Below are 22,483 nucleotides of genomic sequence, written 5' to 3'. Positions count from 1 at the left end.
TCCATTCTCGATCCAAATCACAGTCTTTGATGTAGTTTTTTGGATTGAATTTAAATGCAGTCTAAAGATGTTATAAAATGCAAGCCATTGCAAATATCCCAAAATAAATAAAATACATTGCTTTTTCGTGTAAAACAAGAATATTAACTTTATTACATTAAAACAAATTATAAAAACTCTCCATTAAATTTGATCGTAACTAATATGCCATTTAGATATGACACCATTAGCCGGATTTAGCGCATTATCAGGTTTTATTTGCTAAATCCAGCCAAAATCTACCAGATTTCCCATACAAAAATAAATCCTCCTATTGAGTGGATTTGTTTTAAATCTGGCATAAATCCTCGTATACAACTCTGTTTTTTGCAACATGTTGCTAGAAAATACAAAAAGTTGCAAGCTGACACAAGAAACAAGGTAGATGCATAAGTGAATTGCTACACTAAAAATAATTTAAAATGTAAAAATTTGTAAACAAGGCGGAAAAATTAAATTTGTTTTGATGTACAAAGTTGATTTTAATCAACCAAGACTAATATTTATGATGTCTAAACGATAAAATAATTCGTTTATTTATTTTAGATGGGCAAACTGCGATAAAATAATTCTTTATTTGCTCTTTAGTTAGCATTAGTAGCATAATGTGCTAACATTTTCTGTTTAATACTGAAAATGTTAGCACATTATGCTACTAATGCTAACCTTTGTAATTTGACGTATGTTTTTTGACACGAATTCAATTTTTGACGTTTGACGTTTCACATTCGTTCAGATGGGCTGATGCATCTACCTTGGTAATTGTGCTATGAACAAAAATCAGCTGACTTCCATTTAAATCCTCCAAAATGTATATCTAAATGCAATGAGATTTGTACTGGATTTATTAAATCCAGTCGAGGATTTATGGCTAGTCTAAATGAGCTATAAGTTTACTTCCTCTACTCTGCTTTTTATGACCTCGAAATTGATATGGCCCCGGCACATACGGTCCATTGTGCATCGCGTCACGCGTTGGAAACAGCAACCACATGAAAAAAGTGTAAGTGATGCCAAGTTTGTTCTTGAATTTTTCATGTGGTTGTTGTAGAGCGACGCTCAACTCGCCGTATGTGCCGGAGCCTATATTGCTTCATCATCCAAATGGTTTTTCATTTTTCCTCCAACTCCAGATCAATAGTGGGATTCTGTAACTCATTTTTGTTGTTACCGACAAAAATCGATAAAATTAAATCGCACAATTATGACTAAAAACATAAAGAAAAGTTGGCATCACTGTTTGTGTCGGTAGAGGCTAGCGACTACTTTTTATTCATCGTTAACATACCGAAAAATTTCGTTAATTATCGAAATTATAAGCATTTTAATTTTACCGACAATTATCGATAACAGCAAATATGAGTTACAGAATCCCACTATAGATTTCCATAAAAAATCTAAAGGCCTGGGTACATAAGCTGCCTTGCCTGCTTACTTCTGCTAAAAGAATAAAAAAGAAAAGGGCAACCCAGTTCGAAATTTGCTCGGCCTTCTTTATTCTTTTATTTTTATTATATCCATGGTACAAATACACAGGTAGCCGCATCGGCAATTGTTGGTAACATAAGGTGTCAAAATTTGACATCAATTCAATGCAGTTGACACATTGTGTTACCATCAGCTGGCATGATAATGCTACCTGTATTATTGTACCATGATTATAGCTCTGTTCCTTTACGTGCAAGAATCTTCAAGTTTTACCACTTTTTACTCGAAAAGCGTTCCTTTACTTCTGACACCATACAATTCATTCGGGAGCAGTTTACAACTTTTACTACTTTTGCCGGTTTTACCATTTTCAAAAGTAAAGGAACAGACCATATATCAGAAATGAAGAAGGAAAGCAAGGCAACCAGGCAAGGCAGCATATGTACGCAGGCCTTATCCCTGCGTTTACAAATGACAGGACAGTTGATTTCATGTATTGGTTGTCAAAATCCCAAAACTTGCCTTTATGACGTAGGCGTCCAGACAACTGCAAAAACAGTTGTAAAATTATGAATGAAAATCGTCGATTTCTTTTTGTTTTCCGTTCACGTATTTTGTTTTTGTCCATGTTCTTTTGTTTTCAACACATTTCCATTATTATCTCTCACATTTTTACAGAAAATGTCAAAATTTTGTTAACCCGGCTGTCTGTGAAAGAATGATGGACAGCTGGGAGACAAACGACAAATGTATGTATGTGTTAGTAAATCAGAGTTGTATTTGAAGACAAACTGTCTAGTGTAAACGCCTAGTAACTCCACTTCAAAAATAATTTGCGTCTGTGCGTGCGTGAATTACAGCAATGTTCGTATCTTTAGTTTGTATTTCTTTATTTTTTTAAACAAATTCTTATAATTTTAGACACTCTTTCTTGTGTTCAGAAAAAAAGACTACGACTGTAGGGATAAAAAAATTGGCTTGCTTGGCTAGGGATCTATAAGCGAGTGCTTCTAAAATGTATCGAGCGGAGTGCATTTTTCATAACTCCGTGTGGACTGCATCGAAAGATTTATTGAAATCATAACTCTGCATTGAGCTACTTCCAAACTTTTTTGCTGGTTAGTTATGAGAGCGAACAACGTTATTCAAATGCTGGTATGAACATGGCATTAAAAACCATCATAAAATCCCTTCACGTCTTTTCGGCAATCACTTTGAACGACTACCATCGATGTCGATAACATTGTTCAGTAGTGTGCCATCTCTAGATTGTCAACTCTGTTTATTACCAACAAAAAACGAAAACATTACGATAGAAAATGCGTATGTGAGTCAGATTCTGAAAAAAATACTTAAATTTACCATTTTAAACATTACTAAACGAAGTTTTTCTTTCCCCTATCTGCTATAGGCGTAGCAATTTTAAGAATCCTGATGATCCATCAGATGATTCCGAGATTGATGAAGTAACTGATGCAGTGCTGGAAGATGAAGTAGATCTTATTATCAATCCACGTGTGGACAATTGGAGTGACGATGATGATGAGGATATTGATTTGGCGCCAGATCCTGAATATGTTGCAGGCGATGAAGACACAGATAGTGACAGTTCTGCTTTTGATCCAATGGCAACAGATTCGGATGACTCCATGAGTGATGGTGGTGATACAGACAAGGGAGGTAATGATAAGGCGGCAAATAAGCAAAACTCTACGTCTGCGACGGCGGCAGCAGGTTCATCAACAAGTAAGACCACCAGAAACAATGAAGATGAAGGTGGCGGCGGAGAGGCCAGAGCTTCTGTTTTAGAATTAGATGAGAACGAAGAAGACGATGAAACAGTTAAAGCTATAATAGCAGCCATTAAAAAGCCACGTTCCTCACCACCCGAAATTAAGCTTGAAGACTTTGTAACGGATATTTGTTTTCATCCAGAACGTGATATCATTGCCATTGCCACAATAACTGGTGATGTTGCCCTGTATGAATACTCCAATGATGGCAATAAACATTTACGCACCATTGAGGTGCACGCCAAAGCGTGTCGTGATGTTGAGTTTTCTACAGATGGCCTTAATGTGCTGACATGCTCCAAAGATAAATCCATAATGATAACAGATATGGAAACTGAAAAACTAAAGAAATTCTATGAGAGTGCCCACGATGAACCCATAAATAAACTGCATGTCATCGATGAAAATCTCTTTGCCACCGGAGATGATAATGGTACCGTCAAGCTGTGGGATTTAAGAACCAAAAATGAAATATTTGCCCTCAAAGAGGTGGAAGACTATATCAGTCAAATGTTAACCAATGAGGCGGGTAAACTATTGCTTGTTACCAGTGGTGATGGTTATTTGACCACATTGAATATTGGTGCTCGCAAGCTGTATGTACAATCAGAACCCTATGAAGAGGAGCTGACCTGTATGGGTACCTATCGTGGCGATTCAAAATTGGTTGTGGGCACATCAAAGGGGAATTTATATACCTTTAATTGGGGCCAGTTTGGTTATCACAGCGATAAATTCCCCGGTGTTAAATCTTCAATGTCTGAAATGATACCCATTACAGATCGTATAGCATGTGTCGCCGGTGAGGAGGGTATTATACGTGCTGTCCACATTGCACCATTTAGAAATTTAGGCATTGTCGGACAGCATAGTATGCCAATTGAATCGTTGGATGTTAGCAATTCCGGAGAGTTGATTGCCTCTTCATCGCATAACAATGATGTACGCTTTTGGAATGTAAAATATTTTGAAGAATTTGGTGATATCAAATACAATGAAAAACACCAAAGCTACAAAGAGAAACGACACAATCTACCATCATCCAAATTTTCAAATGCTTCGGATTTCTTTTCTGATTTGGCCAAGGAAGATAATAATGCTGATGAATAGTAGAGAGAGAGAGAGCGCGCGAGATAAACAAAGTTTTTTGTTTGTTTTACTTTTGTGTTGATGAGAGATTAAGAATGTTACTTTGTAAAAAAACACACGCATACACAAATAAAAGAAAAACAATGCAAAATAAGTAAAGAAAAAAGATGTATTTATCATTTTAGTCGTTTTCATTCGAAAATTTAAAATAGGCATTTGAAATAAAATTTAAGGATATTTAGAGTATCTATATATGAGAGAATATTTTATTTGATTACTGGAGTGGTCATCCTTAAAGCCGTCTTTAAGATAATTTTAATGTTGTCAAAAAGACGACTTTAAGGCAGTGCCGACCAAGATGAGCGAAGCCACAAATGTGTGTGTGAATTGCCGAAAATCTGCGTAATCAGCGACAAATGGCTGTTCGGGGCTGCTTTAAGGTCGTCTATTGAGACGACTTTAAGGTCATCCATTAAGACTACTTAAAGGTCGCTTATGAAGACGATTTTATGGTGGTCTATTAAGACGACTTGAAGGTCGCCTATTGAGACAACTTTATGGTCGTCTATTTAGACGACTAAGTTTGTCTATTGAAACGACTTGAAGGTCGTCTATTGAGACAACTTAATGGTCGTCTATTGTGACGACTTTATGGTCGTCTATTAAGACGACTTTAAGGTCGTCTATTAAGACGGCTTTAAGATTGTCTTTTGAGACAACTTTATGGTCGTCTATTGAGACGACTTTAAGGTCGTCTATTGAGACGACTTTATGGTCGTCTATTGAGACGACTTTATGGTCGTCTATTAAGACGACTTTAAGGTCGTCTATTAGACGAATTTAAGATCGTCTTTTAAGACGACTTTATGGTCGTCTATTGAGACGATCGTCTATTGAGACTATTTTAAAGTCGTCGAAATTTTTCATTAATAAAACACATTTACTATTTTCTTTGTACAAATTTTGTTGTTGTTTATTTTGTTATGAAAAATCCATTATATTTAGCAGCAAACAAGTACATGGTGATTGTTTCCGGATGTAAAATTCAGAAAAAAAATATATGATCTTTAAAAATGTTTAAATAAAAAATGTAAAAAACAAAGCGAATAAAGGTAATGTAAAAAAAGCGATTTGTGGCCCACTAAATGACGTTCAAGCAAGTTGGTGTGTTTCATGAATTTGTGCTCCTTGTCTATGGATAAAATTATTTTGAAAAGAAGTATAAACTTCAAATGGATACCGAGATACAGTCCCAAACAAAATTCTTTTAAACTTTACCTAAAATAAGCGTGAGTCAAATATTTTTGGCAATTTGGAGGGACAAAATGACGTTTTATCGGGATGTTTGGTTTTACAGAGTTCTTCTACTAGTCTGGGCAACATTTAACCCAAAGCCATTAGACTAAAATTCCAAGTGGTTTCCGTGTTGTAGACCCAAACAAAATGCCACGTTTTCCAAAAAATAAAAACTTTTTGTCTATAGAAAAATATGTCCCAAATTTTTGACAATTTGGATGTAATAGATAAGATTTTATCGGTTTGATGTATTTTATGGATTCGATCTCCTTATTCCAATTGGTTTCCGAGTTATTGACCCAAACAAAATGCCAGGTTTACAAAAAAAGAACTTTTAGTCTATAGAAAAATATGTCCCACATTTTTGACAATTTGGAGGTACTAAATGACGTTTTATCGGTTTGGTGAGTTTTAGGAATTTCCTCTCCTCCTCTATAGCTACAATTATGCTGAAGCAAAGAAGTGCATATTTCAAAGGAATTAGGAGATATAGACCCAAACAAAATTCCAAGCTAATTATAAAAAAACCAGTAAGGAAAGGATCAAAGTCGGGCGGGTCCGACTATATGATACCCTACACCACTGTGAATATGTAAAATATAAATCGGAGCTATATCTTAACCGATTTCGATATAATTTGGCACATTTATTTCCAGACCGAATTCAGTCACACATTCCAAATATTATTGAAATCGGACTTATATAGCGTGTTTGGTGCAGCAAATACGCGAAATCGGCCGAAAATATATATGGGAGCTATATCCAAATCTGAACCGATTTCAATATAATTTGGCACATTTATTTCTAGACCGAATTCAGTCACACATTCCAAATTTCATCGAAATTGGACGTATACAGCGTGTTTGGTGCAGCAAATACGTGAAATCGGGCGAAAATATATATGGGAGCTATATCCAGATCTTAACCGATTTCGATATAATTTGGCACATTTATTTCCAGACCGAATTCAGTCACACATTCCAAATATCATTGAAATCGGACTTATATAGCGTGTTTGGTGCAGCAAATACGCGAAATCGGCAGAAAATATATATGGGAGCTATATCCAAATCTGAACCGATTTCGATATAATTTGGCACATTTATTTCTAGACCGAATTCAGTCACACATTCCAAATTTCATCGAAATTGGACGTATACAGCGTGTTTGGTGCAGCAAATACGTGAAATCGGGCGAAAATATATATGGGAGCTATATCCAGATCTTAACCGATTTCGATATAATTTGGCACATTTATTTCCAGGCCGAATTCAGTCACACATTCCAAATATCATTGAAATCGGACTTATATAGCGTGTTTGGTGCAGCAAATACGCGAAATCGGCAGAAAATATATATGGGAGCTATATCCAAATCTGAACCGATTTCAATATAATTTGGCACATTTATTTCCAGACCGAATTCAGTCACACATTCCAAATATCATTGAAATCGGACTTATATAGCGTGTTTTGTGCAGCAAATACGTGAAATCGGGCGAAAATATATATGGGAGCTATATCCAAATCTGAACCGATTTCGATATAATTCGGCACATTTATTTCCAGACCAAATTCAGTCACACATTCCAAATATCATTGAAATCGGACTTATATAGCGTGTTTGGTGCAGGAAATACGCGAAATCGGCCGAAAATATATATGGGAGCTATATCCAAATCTGAACCGATTTCGATATAATTTGGCACATTTATTTCCAGACCGAATTCAGTCACACATTCCAAATATCATTGAAATCGGACTTATATAGCGTGTTTGGTGCAGCAAATACGTGAAATCGGGCGAAAATATATATGGGATCTATATCCAAATCTGAACCGATTTCGATATAATTTGGCACATTTATTTCTAGACCGAATTCAGTCACACATTCCAAATTTCATCGAAATCGGACATATATAGCGTGTTTTGTGCAGCAAATACGTGAAATCGGGCGAAAATATATATTGGAGCTATATCCAAATCTGAACCGATTTCGATATAATTTGGCACATTTATTTCCAGATCGAATTCAGTCACACATTCCAAATATCATTGAAATCGGACTTATATAGCGTGTTTGGTGCAGCAAATACGCGAAATCGGCCGAAAATATATATGGGAGCTATATCCAGATCTTAATCGATTTCGATAAAATTTGGCACATTTATTTTTAGACCGAATTCAGTCACACATTCCAAATTTCATCGAAATTGGACGTATATAGCGTGTTTTGTGCAGCAAATACGTGAAATCGGGCGAAAATATATATTGGAGCTATATCCAAATCTGAACCGATTTCGATATAATTTGGCACATTTATTTCCAGACCGAATTCAGTCACACATTCCAAATATCATTGAAATCGGACTTATATAGCGTGTTTGGTGCAGCAAATACGCGAAATCGGCAGAAAATATATATGGGAGCTATATCCAGATCTTAACCGATTTCGATATAATTTGGCACATTTATTTCTAGACCGAATTCAGTCACACATTCCAAATTTCATCGAAATTGGACGTATACAGCGCGTTTGGTACAGCAAATACGTGAAATCGGCCGAAAATATATATGGGAGCTATATCCAGATCTTAACCGATTTCGATATAATTTGGCACATTTATTTCCAGACCGAATTCAGTCACACATTCCAAATATCATTGAAATCGGACATATATAGCGTGTTTGGTGCAGCAAATACGCGAAATCGGCCGAAAATATATATGGGAGCTATATCCAAATCTGAACCGATTTCGATATAATTTGGCACATTTATTTCTAAACCGAATTCAGTCACACATTCCAAATTTCATTGAAATTGGACGTATACAGCGTGTTTTGTGCAGCAAATACGTGAAATCGGGCGAAAATATATATATATCTGAACCGATTTCGATATAATTTGGCACATTTATTTGTCAGTCACACATTCCAAATTTCATTGAAATTGGACGGATACAGCGTGTTTTGTGCAGCAAATACGTGAAATCGGGCGAAGATATATATGGGAGCTACATACAAATCTGAACCGATTTCGATATAATTTGGCACATTTATTTTTCAGTCAGTCACAGTTCACCTTTAGCTCTCGCAGTAAACGGTCAACATTCTTTTTCGTGCGCACAACACACAAGTCTACGTGTCAAAAAAACATTAGAAACAGTCTATAGTTCTGCTTTTCTTATTAAACTATCGAGTTTTTTCCCTCTCTTTTGTATAAGAACTTTTTGAATTATACGTTATTAGTGGTTAACCCGTACAATGGCTTCCTCCTCCGGAGGAAATTATTATGCTTGTTTGGATCCCGGAGAATCTAATCCGGTGTCTCCCAGGCGCAAAAAACAAAAAACCAGCTCTACGTATACACTTGGCAACACAATGGATTACCCTCCACTTCTCTCCACAAACCCAAGAAAGAACCAGTGTCCAAAATACATAGTGATGAAGAGCAAATATGCTGACAAACCTCTGAATTCATTCAACATTTTTCTCGTTTCGAAAGCAATTCAAGGCATATCTAGCGAGTCTCCATTAAAAACTATTTTTACAAGAGATGGTAATTTGCTGTTTTTAACGAAAAATGAATCTCAAGCCCAACGTTTTCTGAAGGCGAAGAATCTCGCAGGCATTTGTCCTATTGAGTGCACTCTACATCCAACTTTAAATACAATAAAAGGCTTTATTTATTGTGACCTGTTAACTAATCTATCTGAGGAACAAATAGTTAGTGGTATGAAATCTCAAGGTGTAATTGGTTGCAAAAAAATAACAACATTCAAAAATGGCACAGTATCAAATACTCCAATGCACATTTTGGACTTTGACCTCTATGATCTTCCACAAACGGTAGAAGTTGGAATCGTTACATGTAAAATTAAGCAATATGTACCTAATCCATTGCAGTGCAAAAACTGCTTTAAAATTGGCCACACCAAAAAATTCTGCAAAAACAATGCAACCTGCGAAGTTTGCTCTTCCGCCATACACGATCCTACTCCATGTACAAAAATACAATGCATAAATTGCAATCACCCACATCGCTCCAATAACAAAAACTGCCCAGCAATGCTACAAAGGAAAGAAGTACTAAAATACAAAATCACAAATAAGTGCTCATTTAAAGAGGCAATTCAAAAAACACCTATTAACAACGCAACTGAAATTCTCACTGAATCATTAGAGAGTGCAATAGAAGAAAGAAAGAAAAGATTGCAATCTATCAAAAACAACAACAGTGCAACTACCGTTGCACAACATTCAAACCCTATTGCCAGTGAAACAGAACCAAACAACAAAATAACGAATTTACAAGAACCCACCACAACAAACTCATCATCAACTGTTAACAGCAAAATTCTCATTGTTAGCTCCCCTAAGAGTATAACAACATCAACTCTAACTCCCACAAATACGCCCTCAATTAAGGAAACAACACAAAACAAATCGAATTTAAATAACAACTCAACAACTCTCACTAAAACAACTTCTTCTTCTTCAACACTCAATCACTCAAATGACAATACTCACCAACAAGGCAACAACACTCTCAGATTAACCTCAGCAAAAATTAGCAGCAGAAGGCCTGAAATACAAGATATCGACGATGTCGATATGAACAATCCTACAGATACACATCCATATGAATAATTTTAAGATTATTCAATGGAATATAAAAGGATTAATAAACAATTTTATCGATCTACAATTATTACTAAAAGATCACAACCCTTTTTTCTTATCACTACAAGAAACACATATTCCTTATAATATACAACCAATATCTCCCAATTCATACATCACCTATTCGGCAAATAAACCCGAAAATACTACTGCGAAAAGCGGAATCGCAGTGTGTATTAAACCCCATATACCGCATCGAAGAATTTCTAACAATTCAAAAATACTTAACATTGCCATTGAAATTACTCTTAACATAAAATTCACCATAGTTTCTGCCTATATTGGACCTAACGAAGCATTTGCTATTTCTGATATCTTAGATATGTTTTCCAATATACATACACCAATAGTTTTCATTGGTGATGTTAATAGTTGGAATATAATCTGGGGATCCAACAGAACTAATTCTCGGGGCGCCATACTAGAAAACGCTTTTAATATGCAAAATTTATGTGTACTTAATGACGGCAAACCCACCCATCTCTCAACATTTGGAACTCTAACTAACATAGACGTATCTTGCTGCTCTCCATCCTTGTTATCTATGGTTAGCAGTAACACACTTGATGATCTTTATGGTAGCGATCATTTTCCCATAATTACCAACGTCAACCTCAGCACTCCTTTCATAAAAATTAAGCCACAATACAAATATAACCTGGCAAAAGCTGATTGGAACTCTTATATGACAAATGTCGACATTGAGCTTGATAACAGAACTCTTAATGGAAATCCAAATAAAGTTAACGCTATCATCACTAAAATCATCCGTAATGCGTGCAAAAAATGTATTCCTATGTCAAAATATACGACAAAAACTTCAGTTCCCTGGTGGAACAAGGATTTAAACATCCTACGAAAAAATAAGGTCACAACTTATCGCAAATTTAGAAAATCACCCTCTTCGGAGAATCTAAAATTGTATAAAAAGTCGAATGCCAAATTTAGATATGAATCTAAAAAGGCAAAAGCCATCTGTTTTTACAACTTTACCAGAACCATTAGCCGTGATGCACCTCTACACTTTGTTTGGCAAAGGATAAATACAATGTCAAGAAAACACACAAGCCATTTATTTACTACAATGGAACACAATGGAGTAGCTATAAGTAATCCAGAGGAAATTGCCAATGAGTTTGGACACATATGGTCAACAGAATCATCCGACACCAAATTTTCTCCAGAGTTTTGTTCTGCAAAATCTGACGTACCATCTTCTTATTCTAACATCCCCTCAAACAGGCATGCTTCAATAATTGAGTCAGAAATTTCATTTGAAGAACTTTTATTGGCAATGAAAAAAGTTAAGGGAACAACTCCAGGGCGAGATAAAATATCATATCCCATGTTACAGAAATTATCGAATAAGAGTAAAAACAAGCTAATCTCCCTTTACAACATGGTTCTAGATACTGGTATTATTCCACACACCTGGAAATCAGCAATCATTGTTCCATTACCAAAACCTAACAAAATCAAAACCAGCTTTTCAGCTTATCGACCGATTTCCCTATTGCCGTGCCTTTCCAAATTATTAGAAAGAATTATTTCTAATCGGTTATCATGGTTCCTTTCTGCTCGTAATCTTATCGCAATCAATCAAGTCGCATATAAAGCAAATCAGGGTTGCACTGATGCCCTCCTTCACATAGATTTTTTCGCCTCTAAAGCTATATCAACTAGAAGTCACACATCAATATTGTCGATCGACTTCGAAAAAGCATTTGATCGCATTGGCATGCATGTCATATTAAACACTTTAATCTCATGGGGTGTAGGTTGCAAGATACTGAACTACATAAAATCATTTTTAACTGGTCGCACTTTCAGGGTCAAAGTAAATAATTTTAACTCTGACTTATTCGCAATGGAAAACGGCATCCCCCAGGGTTCGCCACTATCAGTTATTTTGTTCCAAATTGCATTCAACCACATCAGTGTAATCATCAACAAAATACCAAGAATTTACCACTGCCTTTACGCAGACGACTTATACATTTTGAGCAGCAATAAAGATAATACAATAACGAACAACCAATTTTCCAATTTAATAAACGACATTTGCATATGGGCCAATTCATCTGGTGCAAAAATATCTTCTACAAAATCATCAATACTACACATATGCAGGAAACACAATTGCAATCCCACAGATATAGCCGTAAACGGTTTTAACATACCATATGTAAATAAATTGAAAATCCTGGGAATAATTTTTGAAAAAAAATATAGATGGAAAGAGCATATACTTAAACTTAAAAAGGATCTTATTCAACGATCGAATGTTATCAAGTACCTTTCTTCTAAAACGTTCGTCCATATTAATACCCTCACATATTTGGTAAAAACACTGGTATTGAGCAAAATAGACTACGGGCTGTATTTGTTTGGTGATAGCCCAAAATCAACCCTCAAACTCATTAAAGCTGTTTACCACGATTGCATCAGAGCGAGTATATACGCTTATAGAACTACACCAGTAAACATTTTACTCATCGAATCCGGATTACCATCACTTGAACAAAGAATTGTTGACTCCAAGAATCACTTATTGCCGAAAATTCTATCTTCAAAATCATCCATCATTGGAGTTGATGCTTCAAAAATTTTAAAAGCAAAAAGGAAACCGAAGAAACCGTCAGCCGTATACAGATCAATAATGTATAACATAATCAATTTTAAAGACAGGCTGCCCAGTCATAAAATCAAACAACCTTCGTGGATGTTTACAGACGAAGTATGCAACATATCCCTAAGCACACTAGGAAAAGACAAAACTCCAAATGAATTGTATGTTCAAAATTTTAATCTTTTTTCAACGCAACACAACGATTGGCGATTTTTATATACAGATGCTTCAAAAAGTGATTCAGGAACCTCTTTTGCAGTTGTTGATGCCAACGGAAAAACAATTACCACCAGAACGATGAGAAACTTCACATCTATTTTTACAGCTGAAGCTGCAGGGATTATCGAAGCCATACATATTGCAAAAACATCAAAACAAAAAACTATAATTTTCACGGACAGCTTATCTGTCCTCAAAGCTGTTTTAAACATCGCATGTAGTGCCTGGACATCGATTAACAAAATTCGTGACCTCTTAACAGACCAGAGCAACATAACACTTTTTTGGATACCTGGGCATGTGGGAATTTCAGGAAATGTATATGCCGACAACGCTGCAAAATCTGCATGTACAGCACCTTTAGAATGTGATAAACTAATTGAAAAATTGGATTTGAAAACTCACATTAAAACAGAATTAGCTTTACAAGCGAATCAAAATAACATGGATTTTAGACACTTCCATTACAACAACATAAATCCTTTATGTATTAAACCCACATATCCCACCAACGTGGACAAAAGAAAAATACGCATGTTTTCCCGGCTACGTATGGGTCATACCATCTCCACACATCAACATATTCTAAACAAAGAAGTCGACAACAAATGTCCGAAGTGCGGAAATCCTGGTACTGTAGAACATTTTCTGCAGTCGTGCAATGATCTCTCAAATTTGCACCAAGTGTATCTTAACAACAATGGAATAGAAATCCTTAAGTCACCAACTACTACTAATATTAATCATATGTACAATTTCATAACAAACTCTCATATAATTATATAAGATAAATTGTTAATAATCTGTAAATTCTTTGTATTATAAGTATTAGCTGATGGCCATAGTAGCCAATGCTATCTCTTATTAACATTGTATTTACTACATGTTAATATAATAAATAAATAAATAAATAAATAAATAATTTTTCAGTCACACATTCCAAATTTCATTGAAATTGGACGTATATAGCGTGTTTTGTGCAGCAAATACGTGAAATCGGGCGAAAATATATATGGGAGTTATATACAAATCTGAACCGATTTCGATATAATTTGGCACATTTATTTTTAGACCGAATTCAGTCACACATTCCAAATTTCATTGAAATTGGACGTATACAGCGTGTTTGGTGCAGCAAATACGTGAAATCGGGCGAAAATATATATGGGAGCTATATCCAAATCTGAACCGATTTCGATATAATTTGGCATATTTATTTTTAGACCGAATTCAGTCACACATTCCAAATTTCATCGAAATCGGACATATATAGCGTGTTTTGTGCAACAAATACGTGAAATCGGGCGAAAATATATATGGGATCTATATCCAAATCTGAACCGATTTCGATATAATTTGGCATATTTATTTTTAGACCGAATTCAGTCACACATTCCAAATTTCATCGAAATCGGACATATATAGCGTGTTTTGTGCAACAAATACGTGAAATCGGGCGAAAATATATATGGGATCTATATCCAAATCTGAACCGATTTCGATATAATTTGGCATATTTATTTTTAGACCGAATTCAGTCACACATTCCAAATTTCATCGAAATCGGACATATATAGCGTGTTTTGTGCAGCAAATACGTGAAATCGGGCGAAAATATATATTGGAGCTATATCCAAATCTGAACCGATTTCGATATAATTTGGCACATTTATTTCCAGACCGAATTCAGTCACACATTCCAAATATCATTGAAATCGGACTTATATAGCGTGTTCGGTGCAGCAAATACGCGAAATCGGCCGAAAATATATATGGGAGCTATATCCAGATCTTAATCGATTTCGATAAAATTTGGCACATTTATTTTTAGACCGAATTCAGTCACACATTCCAAATTTCATCGAAATTGGACGTATATAGCGTGTTTTGTGCAGCAAATACGTGAAATCGGGCGAAAATATATATGGGAGCTATATCCAAATCTAAACCGATTTCGATATAATTTGGCACATTTATTTTTAGACCGAATTCAGTCGCACATTCCAAATTTCATCGAAATCGGACATATATAGCGTGTGTGGTACAGAAAATACGTGAAATCGGGCGAAAATATATATGGGAGCTATATCCAAATCTGAACCGATTTCTATATAATTTGGCATATTTATTTCTAGACCGAATTCAGTCACACATTCCAAATATCATTGAAATCGGACTTATATAGCGTGTTTGGTGCAGCAAATACGCGAAATCGGCCGAAAATATATATGGGAGCAAATCTGAACCGATTTCGATATAATTTGGCACATTTATTTGTAGACCAATTCAGTCACACATTCCAAGTTTCATCGAAATCGGAAATATATAGCGTGTTTGGTACAGAAAATACGTGAAATCGGGCGAAAATATATATGGGAGTTGTATCCAAAGCTGAACCGATTTCGATATAATTAGTGACATTTATTTTTAGACCGAATTCAGTCACACATTCTAAATTTCATCGAAATCGGACATATATAGCGTGTGTGGTACAGAAAATACGTGAAATCGGTCGAAAATATATATGGGAGCTATATCCAAATCTGAACCGATTTCGATATAATTTGGCACATTTATTTCTAGACCGAATTCAGTCACACTTTCCAAATTTCATCGAAATCGGACTTATATAGCGTGTTTGGTGCAGCAAATACGCGAAATCGGCCGAAAATATACATATATGGGAGCTATATCCAAATCTGAACCGATTTCGATATAATTTGGTACATTTATTTTCAGACCGAATTCAGTCACACATTCCAAATATCATTGAAATCGGACTTATATAGCGTGTTTGGTACAGAAAATACGTGAAATCGGCCGAAAATATATATGGGAGTTATATCCAAATCTGAACCGATTTCGATATAATTTGGCACATTTATTTCTAGACCGAATTCAGTCACACTTTCCAAATTTCATCGAAATCGGACTTATATAGCGTGTTTGGTGCAGCAAATACGCGAAATCGGCCGAAAATATACATATATGGGAGCTATATCCAAATCTGAACCGATTTCGATATAATTTGGCACATTTATTTCTAGACCGAATTCAGTCACACTTTCCAAATTTCATCGAAATCGGACTTATATAGCGTGTTTGGTGCAGCAAATACGCGAAATCGGCCGAAAATATACATATATGGGAGCTATATCCAAATCTGAACCGATTTCGATATAATTTGGCACATTTATTTCTAGACCGAATTCAGTCACACTTTCCAAATTTCATCGAAATCGGACTTATATAGCGTGTTTGGTGCAGCAAATACGCGAAATCGGCCGAAAATATACATATATGGGAGCTATATCCAAATCTGAACCGATTTCGATATAATTTGTGACATTTATTTTTAGACCGAATTCAGTCACACATTCCAAATATCATTGAAATCGGACTTATATAGCGTGTTTGGTGCAGCAAATACGCGAAATCGGTCGAAAATATATATGGGAGCTATATCCAAATCTGAACCGATTTCGATATAATTTGGCACATTTATTTCTAGACCGAATTCAGTCACACTTTCCAAATTTCATCGAAATCGGACATATATAGCGTGTGTGGTACAGAAAATACGTGAAATCGGTCGAAAATATATATGGGAGCTATATCCACATCTTAACCGATTTCGATATAATTTGGCATATTTATTTCCAGACCGAATTCAGTCACACATTCCAAATATTATTGAAATCGGACTTATATAGCGTGTTTGGTGCAGCAAATACGCGAAATCGGCCGAAAATATATATGGGAGCTATATCCAAATCTGAACCGATTTCGATATAATTTGGCACATTTATTTCCAGACCGAATTCAGTCACACATTCCAAATATTATTGAAATCGGACTTATATAGCGTGTTTGGTGCAGCAAATACGTGAAATCGGGCGAAAATATATATGGGAGCTATATCCAAATCTGAACCGATTTCGATATAATTTGGCACATTTATTTTAAGACCGAATTCAGTCACACATTCCAAATTTCATCGAAATCGTACATATATAGCGTGTGTGGTACAGAAAATACGTGAAATCGGTCGAAAATATATATGGGAGCTATATCCAAATCTGAACCGATTTTCACCAAAAGCAATAGCGTTCTTCCTATGGCTAAAAAAATTATATTCCCCAATTTTCAGCTGAATCGGACAAAAAATGCGACCTGTACGTTGTGAACAAAAATACATGGACAGACGGACGGACATGCATAAATCGACTCAGAAAGTGATTATATGTATATCCCCAAAAGGAACTATGGGTCTATTTCGTTTCCTTTTGTATGGTACATACAAATGCACAAAGACATAATACCCCTTACCACAGTAGGGTATAATTATCATTACTATAACATTTTGCCAATTGGGAGGATTAAGATCACCTTTTATCGGGTTTGTTGTTTTACACATTTCTTCCACTAGTCTATGGGAACATTTTACCCAAAGACACTAAACTAAAATTCCAATAAGTTTCTGAGATATAGACCTAAACATATCTGTCAAGTTTTCGAAAAGAATCAAATTATAGACAATTTATGTAAAAGCCCGATATTTTGACTATTTAGTGGTCCAAGATGACGTTTCATCGATTCAGTATGTTTTATGAATTTGTTCTCCACCTTTGTAGCTACAATTATTAGGAAGTAAAAGTTTATTTCAAATATTTTCCGAGATATCGAACCAAACAAAAAGGTGTATTTTTTATTAATAAAATATCCATGAATCCGTCACTTTGGTAAAGTGGAGACACTAGATAACGTTTTGGAATAATTTACAAGGTTGTTACCCTAGTTCATAGGAACATTTAAACCAAAGAAAGTAAACTAATAGACCCAAACAAAACGCAATGTTTTTCATAATATTAAAATTTAAAATAAAAATAAGTCCGACACTTCAGTAAAGTGGAGGCACTAGGTAACGTTCTTTCGATTTGAAATATTTTACATATTGGTTCTTCTTCTCTATGGCTACAATTACCGCTAAGGAGGGAAATGTGAATTTCAAATGGTTTCCAAGATACCCAAAAAAATATATTAAAAAATTAGCTAGAATTAACATACGTTAAATGTGTTGGCAATTTGGAGGGACAAGGTGAAGTTTCATCGTAATAGTTTGTTTTACATTTTTCTTCCTCTACTCTATGGCAACGTTAAACCCAAACCCTAAAATTCTAATTGGCTTCCCAAGTATAAAATTAAACCTTTTTGTGTTTTCTGAAGAAATTAATAAAATGAGGACCCTTACTATAACAATTTGGAGACATTAGATGAAGTTTGTGATAATGGATTAGAAGGGTTATTTTCACCCTGTACGTGCAACGATCTTTTCCCGACGATATCCCAGCAAAAACTTTTGCCCTTCCTTTTGAGGGAAAACACAACAAAACTTGTAACTTGTGATATTATTACAAAATATGTATATATTATTTTCTTCCAGTTTGTATGTTGTACGCATATGTTTTGCCTTTTGCTTTGCATTTGTGTAATTTTCATTGGATTGGGGTACAATAATTCTTAGAATAAATTATAACAAAACAAAAAATAATCGTAATAATAATAAGTGTAGATATAAATAAAAAAAAATTAAATTAATAAAAAAAAAAATATTGAGACAAATAGAAATAAACATTTAATAATTAGTATTGCAAAATATATTTGTTTTTTTTTTTTTTTTGAAAATTTCAATACATTTGATGTTATTTGCACTTGTTTGCATGGTGTTTTTTTTGTTTATGTTTGCATTTATATAAGAGTTTATTTTTTTGCTTTAATACATATTGCTGTTAAAAATTATTCGATTTATTATATACAAGATTAATAATTTATTATTTTATTTATATATGTATATACTAAAAAAATACTAATAATTTTAATAATAAAAATCTGTGTGCTGATTGTAAATGTATGTATTGTATATTTGTTTCGTTTTATTTCCCATGTTAAGAACAAAAATAGTTCTCTTTTCGTTATATTTTTCAATTCGTATTTCAAACACTTGGAGGGAGTTAGCAAAGGGGTGGATGTTTTGACCAAAAAAAAAAAAAAGAAGAAGAAGAAGGAATAAGTTGGAGTTGTGTTAGTAACTATTGTATATCGTCATAGCCTTGCCAAGGTGAAAACAATTACCCAAAGAAGGAAGAAAGAATGGAAATATGTTCCGTTTTGCAGTTTTCCAAGTACTTAATGGAAACCAAAAACTCGCTTTTTACACCCAGTACTTACAGGACTGGGTTAGCTATTTTGCACTTTAACTATGCCGGTCCTTAGCTATTATTTTAAAATTGTAATAACAAAAAAATTTCAAGCTTGAAAAATAACATTTACCTAACGTTTTTTGCATTTTGTAGCTACAAGATGAAGCGGAAAAGGTTTCTGGTGTTTTACACTTTTGTTCTGCTAGTCTCAAGCTACAATAATGTCGAATACAGAAAACCAAAATTCCAAATGGTTTCCAAGATGTTTCCCTTTCAAAAGGGCTATGTTTTACAAAAAAAAAAGGCTATGGACAAACTATATATGTCGAACATTTCTGCAATTTGGAGGTACTAGTTGAGTTCCTATCGGGTTGGTGAGTTTTAAACAATTGTTCCTCTAGTCTTCAGCCACAATTAAGCCAAAAAGAGTAAACCAAAATTCCATTTTGATTACGAGATATAGCACCAAGCAAAATGCCATATTATGGAAAAATCAGTTTTGGGGGAAAAAATAAATATAAAGACATTTTGGTGATTTGGAGGCCCTTGATCACGTTTTTCCGGAATGGTATGTTCTACAGATTTGTTCTCCAAATCCATACCTACAATTATGCAGAAGAAGAGAAAAGTAAATTTCAAATAGTTGTCGAGATATAGACCTAAATAAACTTCTATATTTTCAATAAATTATTTTAATTTGGGGAAAAAATAAGAGTCAGATATTTTAGTAATCTGAGGGTCTTAGATGACATTTTATCGGTTTGGTTTTTTTTACAAATTACTTCCACTAGTCTATAGCTACAAACAACCTAAAGACAGTAGTCCAAAATACCCACTGGTTTCAGAGATGTAGCCCCAAACACAATGCCATATTATGGGAAAAAATCAGTTTTGGGAAAAAATAAATATAAAGACATTTTGGTGATTTGGAGGCCCTTGAGCACGTTTTTCCGGAATGGTATGTTCTACAGATTTGTTCTCCAAATCCATACCTACAATTGTGCAGAAGAAGAGAAAAGTTAATTTCAAATAGTTGTCGAGATATAGACCTAAATAAATTTTTATATTTTCAATAAATTATTTTCAGCCCAATTATGAACGGCATCTCACCGTGAGTTTTCTCTTTCTCGCCTCCTCCCCTATTATAAACATCATATCGCCGTGAGTGCTGTTATGTTCTCACTCTTCCCTTATTATAAACAACAAGAGGGTAAGCAAAACTCACGTTCGTGAAAAAATTAGCTATTACAAATGTAAAAAAAGTGAGAAAAAGAGGCAAATTTGTGCTGAAATTTCTCACTACCGAAATCAAAATGAGTTGAACAAAAAAATTTAAGTGTGGTCATTTATTTTAAAAAATACGAATATTTTGTATCTGTAATGATAATTAATTGTATTTTAGGTTGAAAGCAACAAAAAATAATTAGAAATTTTTTATGTTTTGAGGTTATTGTTGACCTTTGGACGCTTTTTTCTTTGGTTTTAATTTTGGCTTGAGGTCAACTTAAGAATTAAAATTTTTTTGTTTTTATTCTTATAAAAAGAAAGAAATATCATTGTTATTATAAATTTCTACCATATTGTTTATAGTTGCATAAAACAAATGTTCTTGTTTTTGAAAGCCAATCCCTGAGGATGACCATCAAAGATGGTTGAAATATTGGAAATGGAATAGATTCTACCTTATTGTGATAAGAGTTTCTTTATATTTTTAATCGCAATATGTTTTCGACAAAAACAAATATTAGGACATTTACCGCTAACATTTTTTCAGAGTTCTTTACGAATTCGGTCTGAATCTCTGAATTCTTTCAGAATTTGGTACAAAATTGGGTCTAACTTAGTTCCAAGAATGGGATGTAACTATCCACTGAAGTTAAATGACTAGGTTTGGCATCGCACCTTTAAAAGACGAAGAGTGCTATGCATGGTGCTATCAACATTTGCCCTATAAGAATTTAGACGACTGCAATATCCCGAGTATAGTTGAGCAAAAACTACTCTGGTTTGTGGTGGACTTTATTCACACTATATTTGTTTACATTAGAAACTGCGACTATGTGAAAGCTATACAAACCTACTTGAAATGCTTGTTGAGCAAGGGGTTCTCTCCTGTATCGTTGGGCTTTCCTCTCTAGAAAGTGAAGATCATTCTTGATGGACCTAGTGTATCGGGCCAACCTACTACACCTTTTACAGATGTAATTCGAATCATTTTAGTTGTAATTCGAGAATTCCATTTGTAATTCGTAACATTTTATTTGTAATTCGAGAATTCCAGTTGTAATTCGAAACATTTCAATTGTAATTCGAATTATTCCATTTGTAATTTGAATCATTCTATTTGTCATTCGAATTATTCCATTTGTAATTCGAATTATTCCATTTGAAATTCGAATAATTCCATTTGTAATTCGAATTATTCCATTTGAAATTCGCATTATTCTATTTGTAATTCGAATTATTCTATTTGTAATTCGAATTATTTTATTTGTAATTCGAATTGTTTTATTTTTAATTCGAATTATTCCATTTGTAATTCGAATTATTCTAGTTGTAATTTCAAATGGAATAATTCGAATTACAAATGGAATAATTCGAATTACAAATAGAATAATTAGAATTTCAAATAGAATAATTCGAATTACAAATGGAATAATTCGAATTACAAATAAAACAATTCGAATTACAAATAAAATAATTCGAATTACAAATAGAATAATTCGAACTACAAATGGAATAATTCGAATTTCAAATGGAATAATTCGAATTACAAATAGAATAATACGAATTACAAATGGAATAATTCGAATTACAACTGGAATTCTCGAATTACAAATAAAATGTTACGAATTACAAATAGAATAATCGAATTACAAATGAAATGTTACGAATTACAACTAAAATGATTCGAATTACATTTGAAAAAGGTGTAGATGGTGATTGGGATGGCTCTCACGGTAACGCCCAAGCAAGTACTGTAACTAAAGCGTTCCCCGTTTTCAGGTATGGACAGATCAAAAAGGTGCATACTGTATAAAGCGGTTCACAAATATACAAGGACCCAATCTGGAGCAACCCATGTCTGCGATTGTTGTTCCTAGAGAG

The 22,483-nt window shown here is 34.2% G+C and overlaps 1 protein-coding gene across 2 annotated transcripts; it reads left to right on the top strand.

Annotated features, from left to right (window-relative positions):
• Positions 1-2,636: 2,636 nt before the first annotated feature.
• On the top strand, positions 2,637-4,490 carry LOC141399002 (WD repeat-containing protein 55 homolog). Of its 2 annotated transcripts, none has more exons than XM_073976901.1 (2): positions 2,637-2,794; positions 2,879-4,490. In XM_073976901.1, exons 1-2 carry the CDS (start codon positions 2,787-2,789, stop codon positions 4,368-4,370), a joined length of 1,500 nt encoding a protein of 499 aa, XP_073833002.1. In that variant the 5' UTR covers positions 2,637-2,786; the 3' UTR covers positions 4,371-4,490. The 2 variants fall into 2 exon arrangements, with proteins under 2 accessions (XP_073833002.1, XP_073833013.1); XM_073976912.1 differs by having other exon boundaries at positions 2,719-2,790.
• Positions 4,491-22,483: the final 17,993 nt, after the last annotated feature.

The sequence above is a fragment of the Musca autumnalis genome, unplaced genomic scaffold, assembly GCF_047663935.1.
Source record: "Musca autumnalis isolate F117 unplaced genomic scaffold, ASM4766393v1 scaffold_1, whole genome shotgun sequence".
NCBI lineage: Eukaryota > Metazoa > Arthropoda > Insecta > Diptera > Muscidae > Musca > Musca autumnalis.
This window is presented reverse-complemented; position numbering and strand designations above follow the sequence as displayed.